Source organism: Capra hircus, chromosome 10 (genome assembly GCF_001704415.2).
Source record: "Capra hircus breed San Clemente chromosome 10, ASM170441v1, whole genome shotgun sequence".
NCBI classification, from domain to species: Eukaryota; Metazoa; Chordata; class Mammalia; order Artiodactyla; family Bovidae; genus Capra; species Capra hircus.
The window spans coordinates 50,862,407-50,880,086 of record NC_030817.1 but is presented as its reverse complement, the minus strand read 5'-3'; the positions used below and the strand labels follow the sequence as shown (position 1 = coordinate 50,880,086).

General features: G+C 39.1%; 1 protein-coding gene across 1 annotated transcript in view; it reads left to right on the top strand.

The window, feature by feature from the left end:
• Positions 1–17,680, top strand: part of ALDH1A2 (aldehyde dehydrogenase 1 family member A2) — a 117,640-nt gene that overhangs the window by 77,162 nt on the left and 22,798 nt on the right. Inside the window, exon 7 of the mRNA XM_018054270.1 lies at positions 75–188. Within this exon, the coding sequence (XP_017909759.1) occupies positions 75–188 (114 nt within the window). The remainder of the gene's footprint in view (positions 1–74; positions 189–17,680) is intronic.

Below are 17,680 nucleotides of genomic sequence, written 5' to 3'. Positions count from 1 at the left end.
TACTGGAGCATATCCGATTCAATGTGCTTCATCAGCTTTCACAAGCCACGTTTCCTCCAATTCTGTTTTGTTAGGCTGGCTTTCCACCAGGAGTCATCAATATTTTGCCAGGATACGGGCCAACAGCCGGGGCAGCAATAGCTTCTCACGTTGGCATAGACAAGATTGCGTTCACAGGGTCTACTGAGGTAGGTGCCTGAGAAACCACAGCTTAAAGAACAGTTCCGCAAATGAGTAGAGGGTTTGAGAGAAAATTGAAAATGTTACCCATGGACTGAACACCCAAAGAGCAGTGACTGCTCAAGGTCTTACCAAGCAGATAAGACCTTAACAAGGTCTTACCATAGCTAGAAGACGGATGGGTGGCAAAGTAAAGGTGGACATTGACTGTTTGTGCCTCAAATCTCTGGACTCTTGTGTGCTCCATTTGTGTGAGACCTGTCCCGGAAAAACAAAGCCCTATTATATTTTGAAATAAAAGGAACAAATATCAGAGGCAAAAACAAACAAACTGTCCCAAAAGAGTCTATCCCAGAAGCTGGGTTTCTGAACACTTTCTTGAATCAAGAACACAAGTTAAGAACTGGAGATGTAAGTTAATCTCTGGTCAAGATGAAAATAGAAACACAACTTTGTCTTATCATTATATCCCCAACTCCTGTAGGTGCTGTTTGCAGCTAACTATGACCATGAGCCTTAAAAGGTCATAGAGAGTAGAGATCAGCAATTTTTTTCTGCAAAACACGGCCAGATAGCAAATGTTGTGGACTTTGCTGGCAATATGGTCTCTATTGAAACTACTTAACTCTGCCCCTGGAGCACAAAGTAGCCATAGGTAATGTAGTATGAACTGAACCCAGCTGCAGGCGAGCACTGCGTGTCCTGTATTGACCTTGCTCTGGGGTCAGGGGGCTCTGCCTGCCTGTCCACCTCTTGGCTCAAGCACTACTGGGCCACATATCTTTCAGGAGTTATCAGTCATTCTGGTCAGATGAGACTAGAAGACACTCTTCAGTGAATGGTGCTGTGGTTCAGCTTCTTGTTTGGGCAGGGCAGACTGGGTCCTAGGGCTGGCAGAAGTCCTCATTTGAGGAGATGAATCAGGCCGATCTGCGCCCATCTGTGTTCCCTGGTCAGAGTGTGCCCCTAGTTTGGTTCTACAGATGAGCAGAGCCACTGGTTGGGATTACTGCTTGGTCACTGCAGATGTGAATTCGGTCTGCCAGGATTTGTGTGTTGCAGCCCCTCCCCCTCTCTCTGTTGCAGTCTCATTTCGGTGGTGGTTGAGCTCTGCAGATTCCCCTGCAGTGCGCATGGTGTGAGATCAGAGTAGTGGCTCCCACGGGTCAGCTCACAGTTATGAGTTCTCCTTTCCCACTGGAGAAGCCAGAGGGTCAGGAGAAATGTCTCCCCATGGTGCTGCAGTGGCCTGGGGGAGGGCAGTGCAGTCACAGTGTAGCTGCTTTTCTTACCCTTGTCATGGGTCTCTGGTACAGGGGAGCGCTTCCCGCTTAACCTTGCGTTCTAGGGATCTCTCCGTGATGTCTTTTTTTTTTTTTTTTTTTTTTTTTAACAAGTGATCCTTACGCTTCTTGTGAAGGAAAGCAAAGTCTGGAGCAGTCTGTGTTGCCATCTTGGTAACATCATTCCTCAGTAGTTTCACTAGTACCAGATTGCTTTAATTATAAGGTTTTAAAAGATGTGTTGGAGTATGGCAGGCAAGATACCCTCTTATTTGGTTTTTCAAAACCTTTAGGCTGTTCTTGCCCATTATTTCAGATAAAATTTGTTTGGTTTTCCAAGTACCTCACCTTCCTCCATACAGCTCTCATTGGGATTTTGATTGGCATCCCATTACCTGTCTGTATTAAATTGAAGGTGAGTGTTCTTTCTAGAAGACTGACATCTCATCCAGGAACATGGCATAAACCTCCTCAGTTATTTGTCCTACAGTGCTCTTCACTGATGTCATAATCATTTACATCTTAGGCTTGTCTTGATTAATTTCTAGGGATTTTTTTTTTCTTCTAGGATATTTCAATTTTAAAACTGAGCACTTTTTTAAAAGTCCCAGTACCATGTGTTGGAAAGTCATGTTGAGAGGATGACCTAACCTTTCAGGCCAGACAAGAAGTAGCATAGTGCATCAATAAGAACATAAGTGCTTATTTCCAAGTTGCCTGGGTTTAAGTCTCTGTTTTGCCATTCCAAAAGTTTTTTAAACTTTTGAAAAGACTTTACTGAAGTATAATTTACATACAATAAAATGCATTCATTTAAGTACCAAATACACACTGTCACATAACCATCACCCAAACTAAGACATAGAATATTTCCATACCCTAAAAACATTTCTCATACCTTTAGCCCCATGCAACCAGTGACCCTCTTTGTTAATATTCATTCCTCTGTTACTTTATATAAATGGAATATACAATATGTACTCTCCCATGCCTGGTGGTGTTTTTTTTTTTTTTTTTTGGTGAGGGGTTTGTTGTTCAGTATTTAATAAATTATTGATATGATTGGATTTGAATCTCCCATTTTCAATTTTATTTTCTACTTGTCCCATCTGCTTTTTGTCCCCTTTCTCCTCTTTGTCTGCCTCATTTCGGATGAATCAAGTACTCTATTTTATCTTTTATTTTGGATTATCAGCTAAGCCTCTTTTTAAAGTGGTTGCTTTAGAAATTGCAAGGTGCGTTTTAATCACAGTCTACTATTTAAAAGTATTATGTTACTATAATGTAGCAACAGTACAACAATTCTTCCGTTTCTCATTGCATCCTTCACGCTGCCACTGTTCTAGGATTCACTGTTATGTATGTATGTAGCCCACAGTACATTGCTACACTTCTTGTTTTAAAAATTCAACTATCTCTTCAAAGTGAAAGTGTTAGTTGCTCAGTCGTGTCTGGCTTTTTTTGCAACCCCATGGACTGTAGCCCACCAGGCTCCTCTGTCCATAGAATTCTCCAGGCAAGAATATTGGAGTGGGTAGGCATTTCCTTTTCCAGGGCATCTTCCCAACCCAGGGATCAAACCTGGATCTCCAGCGTTGCAGGCAGATTCTTTGCCATCTGAGCCATCACAAGAAAACAAAATTATTTTATGTTTACTCACATACTTTCGTTTCTAACCCTCTCTCTTCTTTTTTTTGCCTATGTTTCTTTCTGATATAATTTTCTTCTGTACAGAGACCTTTAGCATTTCTTATAGTGTGGGTCTGTTAGTGACAAATTCTCTCAGCTTCTGTTTGTCTGAATATGTATTTATTTTGTTTTCATTTTTTATGATTTTTTTCTGAATATAAAATTCTGATTCAACAGTGTTTTATTTTACTTTCAACACTTTAAAGATGTCATTCTGTTGTTTTTTTTTTAATGACTTGCTCTGTTTCTGATAAGTTAGCAGTCATTCTTATCTTTGTTTTACTGTATATAATGTTTTTTCAAATATGTATGCTTTTTCATGTCTATTAATTTTTGAAAGGATACTGAACATTGTGACCATCACACTATGGACCGTGTAGATTTTGTTTTCTTTCTTTTAAGAGTGCTGGACTTTTTTTCTGTCAGGCAATTAAGTCACTTGCAGTACAGGTTGACCCTTTTGACACTTAATTTTAAGCTTCATTAAAGACTAGTTTATCTTTTACTAAGATAATAAAATATATTAAGATTACTAAGTTGGGATCCTTCTGGATTTTGTAGTGAATGTTCTAAATGTTCAACCAAGTCTTTCTGCTCTGGTTAGTCAGAACTCAGACGTCCCCAACCCTATATGAGCTCTGAGTATTATTCAGCATACAAATTCCCTGATCTTGGTTCTTTATCCCGTTTTCTGAAGTATACCAGTCACCACAGGTATACCCTTTAGCTTAGCCTTCAGCCAGAGAATTGATGGGACCCCCATAAGTTTTCTTGACTGCATTGTCAGTACTCTCTGGTACTAAGCCTTTTTAACCACCTCATTCTCTCTAAACTCTAATCTATTTCATCATTTCAGTGAGATCAGCACGTTCTACTTTGGTCTTAACATCCCATGATGCAAAAGGTCTTCCCCTGTTTCTTTTTTTTTTAATTTTTAAAAAATTTTATTTTATTTTTAATTGGAGGATAATTGCTTTACAATATTGTGATGGTTTCATTCCCTTGTTTCTTTTATCTCTAGAATCACAGTCCCATACTGCATGATATTCCATTTAAAGGAAGCAATTTCATGTACTTTTCTAGTTGTTTCCAGTGCGAGGGCAAGTTCAGTGACAGATTTTGAGAAATAGACTGCCAGTTATTCCCATAGCCAAAATGAGTTTATTCAGAATCAGCAAAGAATTGCAGTTTGGGGTCTACAGCCATGGCAAACCACATGCACATCCTTCCACAGCAAGGAGGGTACTCTTTTAAAGAAGAGAAAAGGAAATTGGAGAGCTGTAGTAACCAGAGTCCACTGGAGAAATTGGGAGTTTGAAGTAGAGTTGCTTTTTGTTGCCTGACTTGTGACAGTCTCTTCTCATTGCATGAACCCTTGCCAGGTAAGAAGTTTTTCTTTTTTCTGTTGGGCTTTGCTACTATCATAAGTGGTAGAGCTCCCTTTTCTGATCTTCGAAGTCTATTTTAATTGAGGTTTCTGTTTATTAAGTTTTTTATCTTTTCTCCTTTTGATCAAGACCTTTCTCTAAAAGCATTGCTGGTAAGAAGTCCAGTTTTCTGGTTTCAGCAGCATTTTATCTCTCAGTGCCAGGAAAGACCTTTGGTGTAGTTTCTCACATCAGAGGGAAAGCATGCAGATTGAAAACCTATTGAGGTCACATTCTAGTAACAAAGAAGGATAGGAGGGAGAACTCTTGGGTGGTTTTTATGTAAAGCCCTTGTGTTATCAAGATTATAGACATCAGAGATCTTCTGAAGTATCGTGTCATCATTAAAGGTCTGGCAGGCAAGTTTCCAACAGACCTGGTCCAGATTATCTTGGAAAGGCTGTCTCATCAGATATTGTCTGCTTCAATTCCAGGGAATCTTTACTTTCAGGTCCCCAGTGATGTGCAGGCCCAGCCAGAGTTTGGTGCTTTCTTTTACTGTATCACATAAATCCAAAGTCTGTTCCCTGGAGTTCAGTGACACATGGGTTGGTTAGCATTACTAGATAGAGGGATCTTTCCAGCAAGGTTGAAGAAAGTCTTTCTGGAAGTTTTTTCCAGTAGATAAAATCTCCACAGAGCATAAGGTGTGATGCTCAACATCTTTGTCTCCCAAGAGCACACTGTAAAAAGATTGCTGTACCAAAACATGATTGTTTTTAATAGAAGCAATTTGGCCTTTGCAATATTGCAGGATCTTTCTTACCAGTGAGTCAAGAGGCAGGAGCCAAGTGCACTGGACATTCAATGACTATTTCAAAGAGTGAGAGTTTAAGAGTTCCAAAAGATATCGATCTAAGATCTAGAAGAACCTCTTGGTGATGCTTTTGGCCAAGGTATTTTAGGGACTCTACAGATTTCCTGTTTGAATCTTAACAATATCATTAGTGCATTTGACTAAACTAGAGGGTTGACAGTGATAAGTATGGTCAAAGTGTCATGAAACTGGCCAAAAAGTGCACAGTTGTCTTACCTGACTAGTAAGATGAGTTCCTTGATCACTATGAAGTTCAAGAGTTGTCCAGGTAGTGATAATATTTTTCAAAGGGACTTTAGTCACAGAAGAGGCAGTAGCCTGTCTGCAGGAGGTGGCTTCAGACCAGAACTAAAACATATTTATATTCATGAGATGGAGGAAGTTGTATGAAATCCTTTTCCAAACCTCAGATGGTCATTAGGCAGTTTGAAATGTCCAGGAGCAGTGCAGACAGGCTTATTTGGAGTATATATTTCAGACAAGTGGGTTAAGTGATAAATTCTTGGAGCCTTAGTGTTGCCTCACCAGTGTTGATTCATGAATGCTATCATTTTGTCAGTAGACCAATGGTTTAATGTATGTACAGTGGTTAGGAGTGAGAATTTTAGAATCTCCACTAGGACTGAGTTGTTATTTGGTCTAAATCAGAGCTTCCTCTTTTTGTCAAACCAACAACTGTTGAATTTCTAGTCTTGTTTTCCCTTCTCTGAGGCCAACAGTGTTTGGCTTCTATACTTTTTCTAAGTCACCATTTGGGGAAATATCTCTTTGGACCATGCCAGAGGTTTGGTTGTTGTTGGTTTCTTTAAGGGCAGCATTCTTTCTGGAAATGTCAACAAGATGATTTCTTTTAGCTTCCAGAAAGACACGTTTAGAATATCCTGGAATCTTAATAAAAGCAGCAGGTAAAAAGTATTGCATCCAATAATCCCTGAATATAAGGGTCATTTAAAATTTTGGCTTCCTTGGTAGCTCAGCTGGTAAAGAATCTGCGTGCAATGCAGGAGACCCCGGTTCGATTCCTGGGTTGGAAAGATCCCCTGGAGAAGGGATAGGCTATCCACTCCAGTATTCTTGGGCTTCCCTGGTGACTCAAACAGTAAAAAATCTGCCTGCAATGTGGGAGACCCAGGTTTGATCCCTAAGCTGGGAAGATCCCCTGGAGGAGGGCATGGCAACCCACTCCAGTATTCTTGCCTGGAGAATCCCATGGACAGAGGAGCCTGGCGGGCTACGGTCCATGGGGTGGCATAGAGTCAGACATGACTGAGCGACTAAGCACACATGTGAGGAAGCCATGCTGCCCCTCTGAAAGCATGTCTACTATCAGTGGCACTTAAAAGGACAAGCTTGTGTAAGAGTATATAATTCAGCCTGTTTAGCCAAAGTAGCCATAAGTAAAGATGCTGCTGCAACAGTATTAAAAGGAGTTGTAATATCATGCCCAGCACAGTATTTGTCATTGTCACTTTTTAAAAAGAAACCATCAGAGAACCATGAGAAGTCAGTGTTTCCTAAAGCACTTTCCTGCATATCATCTCAAGGAGTCAAGCAGAGACCTGTCAGTGTTAAGCAGTCATGAGGGACTTCATCAGTGGCAGAGGGGAGAAGAGCAGCAGGGTTACCTTTACTCTGTGCAGAGCAGTTCTGTGAAGAGCATGAAGACTTCATAGGAGGTGAGGCAGGTGTCTGAGAAATGTTGACTATGATGAGAATTCAGGTGAGCTTTTCCTACATGAGGTACAAAAGTGGTTAGAGGGGATCCCATAACAGTTTTTTTGGTAGCATTCACCAAAAGGGCAGTGGTGATTTTTTAACTAAAGAAGGGAAAAGTAATTAATTTTCCCCTTTTTCTTGGAGGAATTCTGGAATTATACTTCCCTAAGAAATCTCAGGTGAAAATGGATATGGATGGAGGAACTAAGAAGAAAAGAGTATTTATCTCTCAAAGGGTCTAAACCAAAGGGAATAGATTCAGAGAAAGAAACTCATGAAGTTCACTAGAGAGCCTCGCTGTTTGAACTGTCTCAGTACTCTGAAACAGTGCTGCTTTATAGTAGTGGAGTCAAGCACCAAGATGTGGCTCTAATGTTAGGGCTGGAAGAGATTCAGCCCCAGTCTGGAGAAACATTTCTCTAAGATGAGTAAGAGGGAGGGTTGGGAGGAGCCCCCTGTAGTTCCTCAGAGCCACTTCCTTAAGGATTAGGAGGACAATGGAAAAACTAGTTAAGAGACCTGAAGATGCCAGAAGTTTGAATTTGTAACAGTCTCTTTTCCAATGTCCTGGCTGTTTTGCAAAGGTAACAACTAGAAGGGGTTTTTGTGTGTGTGTTTTGTTTTGTTTTAAGGGGTCTTCATTTGCTTGAGTTGAAGATTAAGAATTTTGTTGATCTTCCTTTTAGATGACTCCTCTAAAGTGTGAGAGAGCTGGTATACCAGATTAACTGCATCTGAACTGGACATCCCATGGGTTACCCATCCCATCCTGGTCCTTTCTACTAGAAAGGAAAGGTCCCAGTTCAGCCCACTGATAAACACAAAATCAAAAGCTCCCCAGGTGGGATCAACGTTTGAAGGAAAACCAGAATTTTCCTTAACAATCTGAAGTTGATTGTAATTGTCACGAACAGGTTCAGCAGATTTTTGTGTGCAAGCTTGAATTATGTCCCAGTCAACAGGCTTTGGAAAAGTCCAGAAATTGCTTGATGAAGTTGTGTAGCAGTTGCCTGAGTCTGATCATATAATAACTTAGTGGGCTCATTTCCAGCTTTAATTCTAGACATCTTTCAGGATTCTCCCTGTTAGCAGTTTTCATCCAACACTGGGCCTGGCCTTCACCAGGAAGATGTACATCAGAGAAACCAGGTTGATAAGCTTTGTTTTCTGTATCCTTTAATTACTTATTGTGGATGTAGATAACTACTTTGGTCTTTTAACTTTCCTACTAGCTTTATAGGTGGTTGAGTTACTATCTTTATCATGTATTTGCCTTTCCCAATGAGATTCCTCCTTTCATAATTTTCATATTTCTAACTATGGTCTTTTCTGCTTAGAGAAGTCCCTTTAACATTTCTTGTAAAAACTATTTTGTGCTGCTGAACTCTTTTAGTTTTTACTTATCTGTGAAACTCTTGATTTTCCCTTCAACTATGAATGATAGTCTTGCTGGGTATTTTTGATTGTGGCTTTTCTTCCTTTCATCATTTTAAATGTATCATGCTACTCCCTTATGACCTGCAGAGTTTGTGCGAAAAAGTCAGCTCATAGTCTTATGGGAGTTCCCTTGTATATAACTGGTTGCTTTTCCTTTGCTATTTTTAGTATTCTCTCTTTAACTTCAATTTTTGTCATTTTAATTATAATATGCTTTGGTATGTTCCTCTTTGGGTTAACCCTATATGGGACATTGCATTTCCTTTCCCTAATTAGGCAAGTTTTCAGCCCTTATGTCTTCAAATGTATTCTCTGCCCCTTACCCTCTTTCTTCTTCTGGGACCCCTATAATGTGAATATTAGCACAGCTAATATTGTCACAGAGGTCTGTTAAACTGCCCTCATTTTAAAAACATTATTTTTTTGTTAGCTTGGATGATTCCCCTACTCTGTCTGCTAGTTCACTTGTATGTTCTTCTGGATCATACAGTCTACTGTTGATGCCGTCCAGTGCATTTTCTGTTTCAGTTATTGTATTCTTTAGTCCTGTTTGGTTCCTATATTTTCTAACTCTTCGTTAAAATTCTCGTTGTGTTCATTTTTCTTCTCTCAAGTTCTTTGAGCACATTTATGATTATTACCTTGAAGACTTTATGGGGTAGATTGCTTATCTCCAGTTCACTTAGTTCTTCTGGTACTTTATCTTGTTCTTGCGTTTGGAGCATATTCCTTTACCACCTCATTTTGAGGGAGCCCTAGTGGCCCCCTTCCTCTTTGATAGACTCTCTAAGATCAGCTGGTGGGTATGACCCAGGCTTCTTTCAAATTACTGTTCCTGCCTTGGGTCTCAGAACATGTTCTGTGTATGCCCTTAAGAATGGAATATTCCACAGCTCTTTGGGTCTCCTGAAAGTAAGCCCCACTGGCTTTCAAAGCTAAATGTTTTGGGGGCTTTTCTTCCTGGTACAGAGTCCCCAGGCTGGGAAGTGTGGTGCGGATCTCAGACCCTGGCTCCTTGGGGGAGCATCTCCACAATTGTTCTTATTCTCCCGCTTGCAGGTCACCTGTCTAGGAGCATGGGTCTTGATTATATTGCATCTCAGCCTCTCTACTCCATCTCATTGTGGTTCCTTCTTTGTATATGTAGTTACAGAAGATCTTTTCTGCTAGTCTTCCAGTCATTCTTATCAACAATTACTCTTTAAATAGTTGTAATTTTGGTGTGCCTGAGGGAGGAGGGTGAGTTCAATATCTTCCCACTCCACCATATCGGCCACTTCTCCTATTTTATCTTTGCATCTTAATTTTAAAATCTTACTTTGCAGAAAGGCAGTTTTAGGCTCCTGACAACGGTAACTTCAAACTACCAATTGAAATATGTGTTTAAAATTTTAGAGCTATTTAAGTTCAAGGATTTCAAAAGTTTCCCATAATCGCCATGGATATTCTAAATTGCCTTTGGTTAGGTAGGTTTCACAGAGAAGGCAATGGCACCCCACTCCAGTACTCTTGCCTGGAAAATCCCATGGACAGAGGAGCCTGGTAGGCTGCAGTCCATGGGGTCGCTACTAGTCGGACATGACTGAGCGACTTCACTTTAACTTTTCACTTTCATGCATTGGAGAAGGAAATGGCAACCCACTCCAGTGTTCTTGCCTGGAGAATCCCAGGGACGGGGGAGCCTGGTGGGCCACCGTCTATGGGGTCGCACAGAGTCGGACACGACTGAAGCGACTTAGCAGCAGCAGCAGCAGGTAGGTTTCAGGCAAATTTTCACAGTTTACCATTGTCTCAAATTAGATATATTATACTCAATGAGGTTACAAATTTATATACTTCTGTTTATATAACTAAAGTCATAAGAATACAACTCTAGTGATGTTCAGATTTAGAAGTCCTTGGTTTCTTTGGTGTAGGACATTCTTAAAGGATTATAATCCTATAAATGACTAATTTCTAATCTTCTGGGGTGAGATAATTTGATTATTAGTTTAGTATTGATTTTTTAAGCTTTAATAATTGAAGATTACAGTTTCTGGTCATATACATAGATTTGGGGGTGCTGCATTATTTTTCACTGAAGTCTGTCCTTTAGTCATTATTCTCACTACCCCAAGTAGCATCTGATGTGTAGTCAGCAAACATTATAAGTATTTGTTAACTATACAAAGGAGGAAAGATTAAATTTGAGAAATAAAAGCTTAATCCCAGAAATACAAGGTGATGAACACTTTCTTTCTTCAAAATACCACTAATAGCTTAGGGTTTAATATCTTTTACTTTGTCGCTGTATAATTATGAACCACTTAATTCTGTACAAAATTTGCTTAATAGTAAGCATACATTTTTCAGAGTTGTGAGAATTAAATGCACAGTGAGTTTTTATAAGTTTTAAGCAACAAGCACATGTTAGTTTGTAATATGTTATTAGCATCCTAAAAAAATGAGGGAGTTCTGTAGGTTGGATGGTCTGTCAAGGCTTCAAGAGAAAGAGAGATTTGATACTAGTCTTGTAAGTAGAGTAAATTGGGAAGAAGTAGTATTTCAACAACTAGAGGCTGAAGAGTACAGGAAGTCTTAGTGAAGAGAATAGGGATTGAGAGAGGGCTTAGGGAGAAATGTTGGGAGGCAGATGAACTAGAAGGTAATGTTCTGTAAATCAAGCCATTGAAAATAATTCTCAGTTTAAAACTTGAGGCCAGAGTGGAGAAGACGTCTCAGAAAAAAAATCATATAAAAATTATACACCAATGCTCTCTATGAATATAGACCCAAGAATCCTCAATGAAATACTATCAAGCAGAAATCAGCAACTTAAAGGATTATATAGTATGACCAAATAGGATTTATCCCAGCAATGGAAGGTCAGTTTAGTATCCAAAAAAATCAGTCAGTGTAATATTCCATATTGATAGAACAGAGGACAAAACCATACAATCATCTATGTAGAGAGAAAAAAGCATTTGACAAAATCTAACACCACATAGAAGCATACAAAAATATTATTCCTAATTGCCAAAAGTGTAAACAATCAGAATATCCATTAGATGGTGAGTTGATGAGCAAAACATGGGTGTGTCCATATCCATACAGTGGAATATTGTTGTTGTTCTTTAATTGCTCAGTCATGTCTGACTCTTTGCAACCCCATGCAAACAGGCAGCACGCCAGGCTTCCCTGTTCTTCACTATCTCCTGGAGTTTGCTCAAACTTATGTCCATTGAATCAGTGATGCCATCCAGCCGTCTCTGTGTAATATTATTCAGTTGCAAAAAAGAAGGAAATACCAATGTATGCTTTGCCATGGGTGATTCTTACCAACATGCTAAATGAAAGAAGCCAATCACAAAAGGCTACATATTGTGTGATACTATTTCTATAAAGTGTCAATAATAGGCAGATCTGTACACAGAAAGTAGGTTAGTAGCTTCCAGACGTAGAAAAGAGGGGAGAATGGGAAAGGACTACTAATGGATATGAAATGTTCTGGAATTAAAATCTCTTCTAAAGTGAGAAGCCTAATAGAGATGGGGAAAAATAGCCCTGTGAATCTAAATCATGACAGATAGGACTTGTTGAGGAGTTAGTGTGTGTCTGATTTCCTTGTGCCTCAAACACTTGGGAGAGTGAGACAGTGCTGGACACCAGATGTTCAGTGACTGCTGAACACATTTTCCAGTGTTCTTGTGGAATTATTTTTATATTTAAGGGACACAAAAGTGTGCAAAACTTAAGTAAAATATTAGGTTTTCTTCTATACCCATTTCCCATAAATCAGCTTTCTAATTCTCAGATTATATTACTCTTACCTAAATTCAGGCCAAGTTAATTTCCATCTACAGAACTATCCAGTGTTTTATGCTAAATAAGCAAAGGTAGTAACTGAGCTGTTAGGTTAATAATCTGTCTGATCGATCTCATGATCAAAGAAGACCTCCTCACAGAATTTTACATTAATTTAGGGAGTTTAGAGCTTTAATGTAGTTCACCTTGAGTGTATTTATTTCACTCCTTTATTTACAGTCTCTTAAAAAAATAAAGTACTCTTCATGGCTTTGCTGAAATGAAAACTGGAAAGAATGCTGCATCATTCCACCTCTTAAAACACTAGAGGAAGGTATTTTTTTTTCAGTAAGATATGCCAAACACAGCCTTCAAATCATACTAAAAGCAATCAAGATTAAATATCAGATCTATATTAGAAAACTTATAATTATATTAGACATAATTTAAGCGTCTCTAATGGTGGTGTGCATTTGTTCACAGTACATGTTAATATTTAATCTTCCCCATGTTCAGATGCCTGTGTGTAGATAAAGGATGATTGTACCTAATTCTTCGATTTTGAGGTTGAAGTAAGCTAGTATATCTAAAGTTTTTAACACAGGGTCTGGCTCTTAGTAAGGTGTCGATAAATATTAGCTGTTATTGTTTTATATTTATTTTTAAGTGAAATTTATATAACAATATAGTCTTGGGAAAATGTGTAATAGAGAAGGGGGCTGGATTCAGCCAACCTTGGATCAAATCCTGGCTCTCTTTAGCACATTATTTGATCTTTCTCATCTCTCATTTCTTCATCTGTTAAGACGGTTAGGAAGAACTCCTTACGTGTTTATCTGTGGATTAATGGCACTAGTGTATTTGAAAGTTCCAGTCCTGTTGTTGGCATATTGTGAGAATTCAGTGAATACTAGTTGAATCTGATTGATTCTAGTTGAATCTATTTGCAGATAATGTCTGTCAAAACTAATCTCTGCTCTCCTCTAGAAATTTTACTTTCCTTTTGTTTGTTTTATGGCTTTTATAAATATTTTACAAATATTTTTGTCTTCTAATAAATGTTTATTTTGTTTGTTTTGCTGTTCTAGTTCACTTTTTTGGAAGGGCGCCTAGGTGCTTGCTTAAATAAACTGATTATGAATTCTTCTTTTATTTTTTTAAATGGAATAGCGTACTCCATTTAGAGAGTAGTGTTGTCAGAGGACACTTGGTACCTATTAAGGAGCTCACAATTTTACTATGGCCTAGATCAGGGGCCAATCCTACAGCCAGAGTGTGCCAGAATTAGTTTCTGGTGTAGGGAGAAATGTCTCTGTAGCAAACTATAATGTAATTACCACTGTTGTTCGCCGTCGGGTAGTTACAATTGTTTTCAGTAGTATCACTACCTTCCTTATAGTAATGGGGAGGTGAGCTCTGGGGGAGAGAGGAGTGATTTGTTTAAATTCAGATTCTTGAGCACCACCCGAAATCTTCTAAATTAGAAACTTGCAAGTGGGTCCAGGAATTCTTATTTTAATAAGCTTTCCTAGTGATTCTTATGTTTATTAACATTCAAGAATCACTAGTTTACACATATTTTGAAGCAGCCTACAAAGAGGTGCCCATAATGATCCTGGGGTGAAATGATGCTGTGTGGTGGCATTGGAGCTGTACTAACCTTACAAAATCCTCTGGGGAAACATGCCCAGAGCACAGGAGAACTAGAGAAGATGGGGAGGATTAAGTTCAGGAAGAATTCAGGTGATTTTACCAAGAGTCAGTTCAGTGCTCTGTATGCCAAGTGAACCCCAGAATTCCCTCATTTGTAAGATAAGGAGTGAATTAAGGGAATTTTTACCAGTGCCTGACATGGGAGAGACTGCAATCGCTTATTGGATGAAAAAGGAATTTTATGTTGCTCACAGGAGCCCAGAGAAATCAACTGATGGGTTCATAGAAAACTTTACCCTATAGGCTTAGCTGGTCAGATTTTCTTCTTGAGAAGTTTTTGTTGATTTAGCCCTTACCTGCAGAAAATCAATATTCCTAATGGAAGGTCCAGGGTTTATTTCAGTCATAATTGTTGGTTTCTGAACATGGAAATTCACCACCATTTCCCACTCCAACTCTCTTCCTTCCCTGTAAGATCATCAGTATGAAAGATTTTCTACCATAGCAACCTGATTGGTTCATTAAGTTTTTTATTTGCCAATGTGAAAGTAATCAAGTCAGTCGGTGCAGTATTTCATGTGGAATATTTCCCTGAAATCAGTCACTTACAGTTACGAACCTCTCTTTTGAGCTCCAGACTTCTATTTGTAGCTCTGGAGTGGACACATCTACCTGGATATTTAATCTGCTTCAGGTAACAGGTTGATTCGTGACCTGAACCCTGCACCTTCCCATGTTCTCTAGCCTCCCCAGACTGCTTGCAAATCTTCAAATGTGATTTGCCTTTCACAGTTCAACTGTAACCGTGCACATGCCTTTTTTCTAACAGAAATGACCACCTTTCCATCATCTACTCAATGAGTTCCTAGCTCAGTGATTCTGTTCTGTCATCTGTGCAGTTAAATGAGAGCTGGTCAACTTATATAATGAGTGTGATGCTTTATTTTTATTTAGATTCATAATCTCAAAAATTGTCACCCTTTTACTTTTGGTAATTTCTTTTATTAGCCTTTAACCTGTTCTTTATTTTCACCACCTTTTGCTTTCCTTTAAGTTTATATATTTTTTCCTCTTCACTTGTTCTTTTTCCCTTTTGGGCTTTAATTATTTTAAAATTTAATGAATTCATTCTAATACATTTGACTTTAATTAACACCACTAAATCACATTTGAAATAGTCATGTGTATTCAATATCATTTCCCTACCAACAGTTCACAGAGGACAATTAAAAGATGTATGGCATAATTACTCTAATACAATAACATTTTTACTGCTTAATATATCTTTATTAACAGCTTTATTGAGGTATAATTGATGTGCAATGGATTTCACGTATATAAAGTGTACAGTTTGGTAGTTTTGACGTATGTATCCACCTGTGAACCTACCACCACAGCTCACATGGTGCACACATCCATCACCCTCAGACATTTTCTACTCCCCCTTTGTAACCTCTCTCCCTTCTCTCCCCTTCCCTCCATTCCCATTCCCAGGCACTGATGTGCTTTTTGCCACTATAGGTCATTTGCATTTTCTAGAATTGTATATGAATAAAAGCATACAGTATATACTCTGTTATCCACTTGTGATCAACACAATTATTTTGAGATCCATGCACATTTTTGCATATATATATCAAAAATCATCTTTATTACTGAGTAATATTCAATTTTATGGATACATCGCAGTTTGCCTGTTGGACATTTAGGACATTTAGGTTGTTTTCATTTGGGAACTACTACAGATAAAAGCTCCTATGAACATTTTCTGTGCCAGTTCATATGTGTATGTGTGTGTGTGTGTGTGTGTGTGTGTGTGTGTGTAGATTGGTTGATTCTTTTGTTTTCTCTTGGGCAGATGTCTAGCAATGGAATGGCTGAATCAGGTTCAGAAACTGCTAAATTTTTTTTCAAGGTGGGTGCATCATCTTACCAGCAATGTATAAGACTTCTAGCTCCTTCACATCCTCACTAGCACTTGGTACAATCAGTCTTTATAATTTTAGCCTTTCTAATAGGGGTACAGTGCTATCCCACTGTTGCTTTATATAGCACAAGAAACTTTATCTTCACAGGAAGAACATTAAAAATGAAATATGTTATCTTCATCAGTGCAGATGTCCAAAGGGGGAGCTGAGAGAGAATAGAGAGTTGGGGAAGAGAATAAGATGCAAGGTGGCCCCATGAACCATTTTGCTGTTAGGAACATTCATGCAGTGAGATAGCGTATAGCAGTGTGCATTAACTAGTTTCCCCCAAAGTTTTCTGGTGGTGTCTGTTGATACTTCTCTGGAGGGGTTTGTGTTCACTAGGAGGGAAACCAACCCTGTGCGTCTGGAGTATCTCCCAGTTTCTTCTCTGGGATGATATAATTGATGGGCAATAGAAGACCAAGTTGTTTACTCGCGAAGTCATGCCTCACTCTTTTGTGATCCCATGGACTGTAGCCCACCAGGCTCCTCTGTCCATGGGCTTTCCCAGGCAAGAATACTGGACTAGGGTATCTTCCCAACCCAGGGATCGAACCCACATCTCTTGCATTGGTAGGCGGGTTCTTTACCAATGAGCCACCAATGGAAGCCCAGTAGAAGACCAGAGTATTTGACTAGAATATGGTGGCTCAGAGGTTAAAGCGTCAGCCTGCAATGCAGGAGACCTGGGTTTGATCCCTGGGTCGGGAGGATTCCCCTGGAGAAGGAAATGGCAACCCACTCCAGTATTCTTGCCTGGAGAATTCGATGGACAGAGGAGCCTAGTGGGCTACAGTCCATGGGATGGAGAGAGGAGCCTGGTGGGCTACAGTCCATGGGGTCACAAAGAGTCAGACACGACTGAGCAACTTCACTTTCACTTTATAATTATATCAATGGTGCCAAGTGGAGAACTTTCACAGGCAAGTCTAATAATCAAGTAATCCCAGACCCCTTACAGCTTGTAGTTTTTTACTTCTTTATTTACCTATCCTCTCTTAATTTTGTAGGCTGCTTGTGAAATTGTATAGATTCTTCCAGAGGGCACATGTCACTTAAACATGGATTTGAATGTGGCTCCACTAACGATTATCCTAGTATCACAAAACGTCTGGAACAGCCAGCAATAAGAAGCTTATTTGAGGTGGCTGCTTTCCATTTTACTTTAGAAAAAAGCCTTTAAAAAGAAAACAAGTTACTCAAAGATAGGATTAATTTCTCCTTATGCAGCTAAATACTTAAGCAATGAATGTAAATATTTAATATGTGACTATGAAAGGGTTCTTATAAACACAGAGGCAATAAACAACCTCAGTGAAGTATAGGAAAACAGTTTGCATTTTGCTTAGTATGATGTTTTCTTTATTCAGTTAGGTTAACAAACCATGATTTCATCATTAGTCAACAAGATAACAGAGAGACCATCAAAGCAAACTACAGGAGAGTCCAGATTGATTCGTGCCAAACAAATGTTTGTAGCTAACAGCTGTATTATCACTGATTCCAATTTACGCAGCCGGGGTTCTCCTTTCATTTCCTAAGTGAGATGAATGTCATCGTACATGGTACGGACACCCTCTCTGCTGCTTGAGTAATGAATCGGGTCAGCTCTCCCCTCTGGGTAACCTCACCCCTCTTTGTAGGTGGGAGGAAGTGGCCTGCCAGAGTTTTAGTTATTTTTTAAAAACAGCTTATAAGGGTCTTTCTAAGGTTGTATAAGTCCAT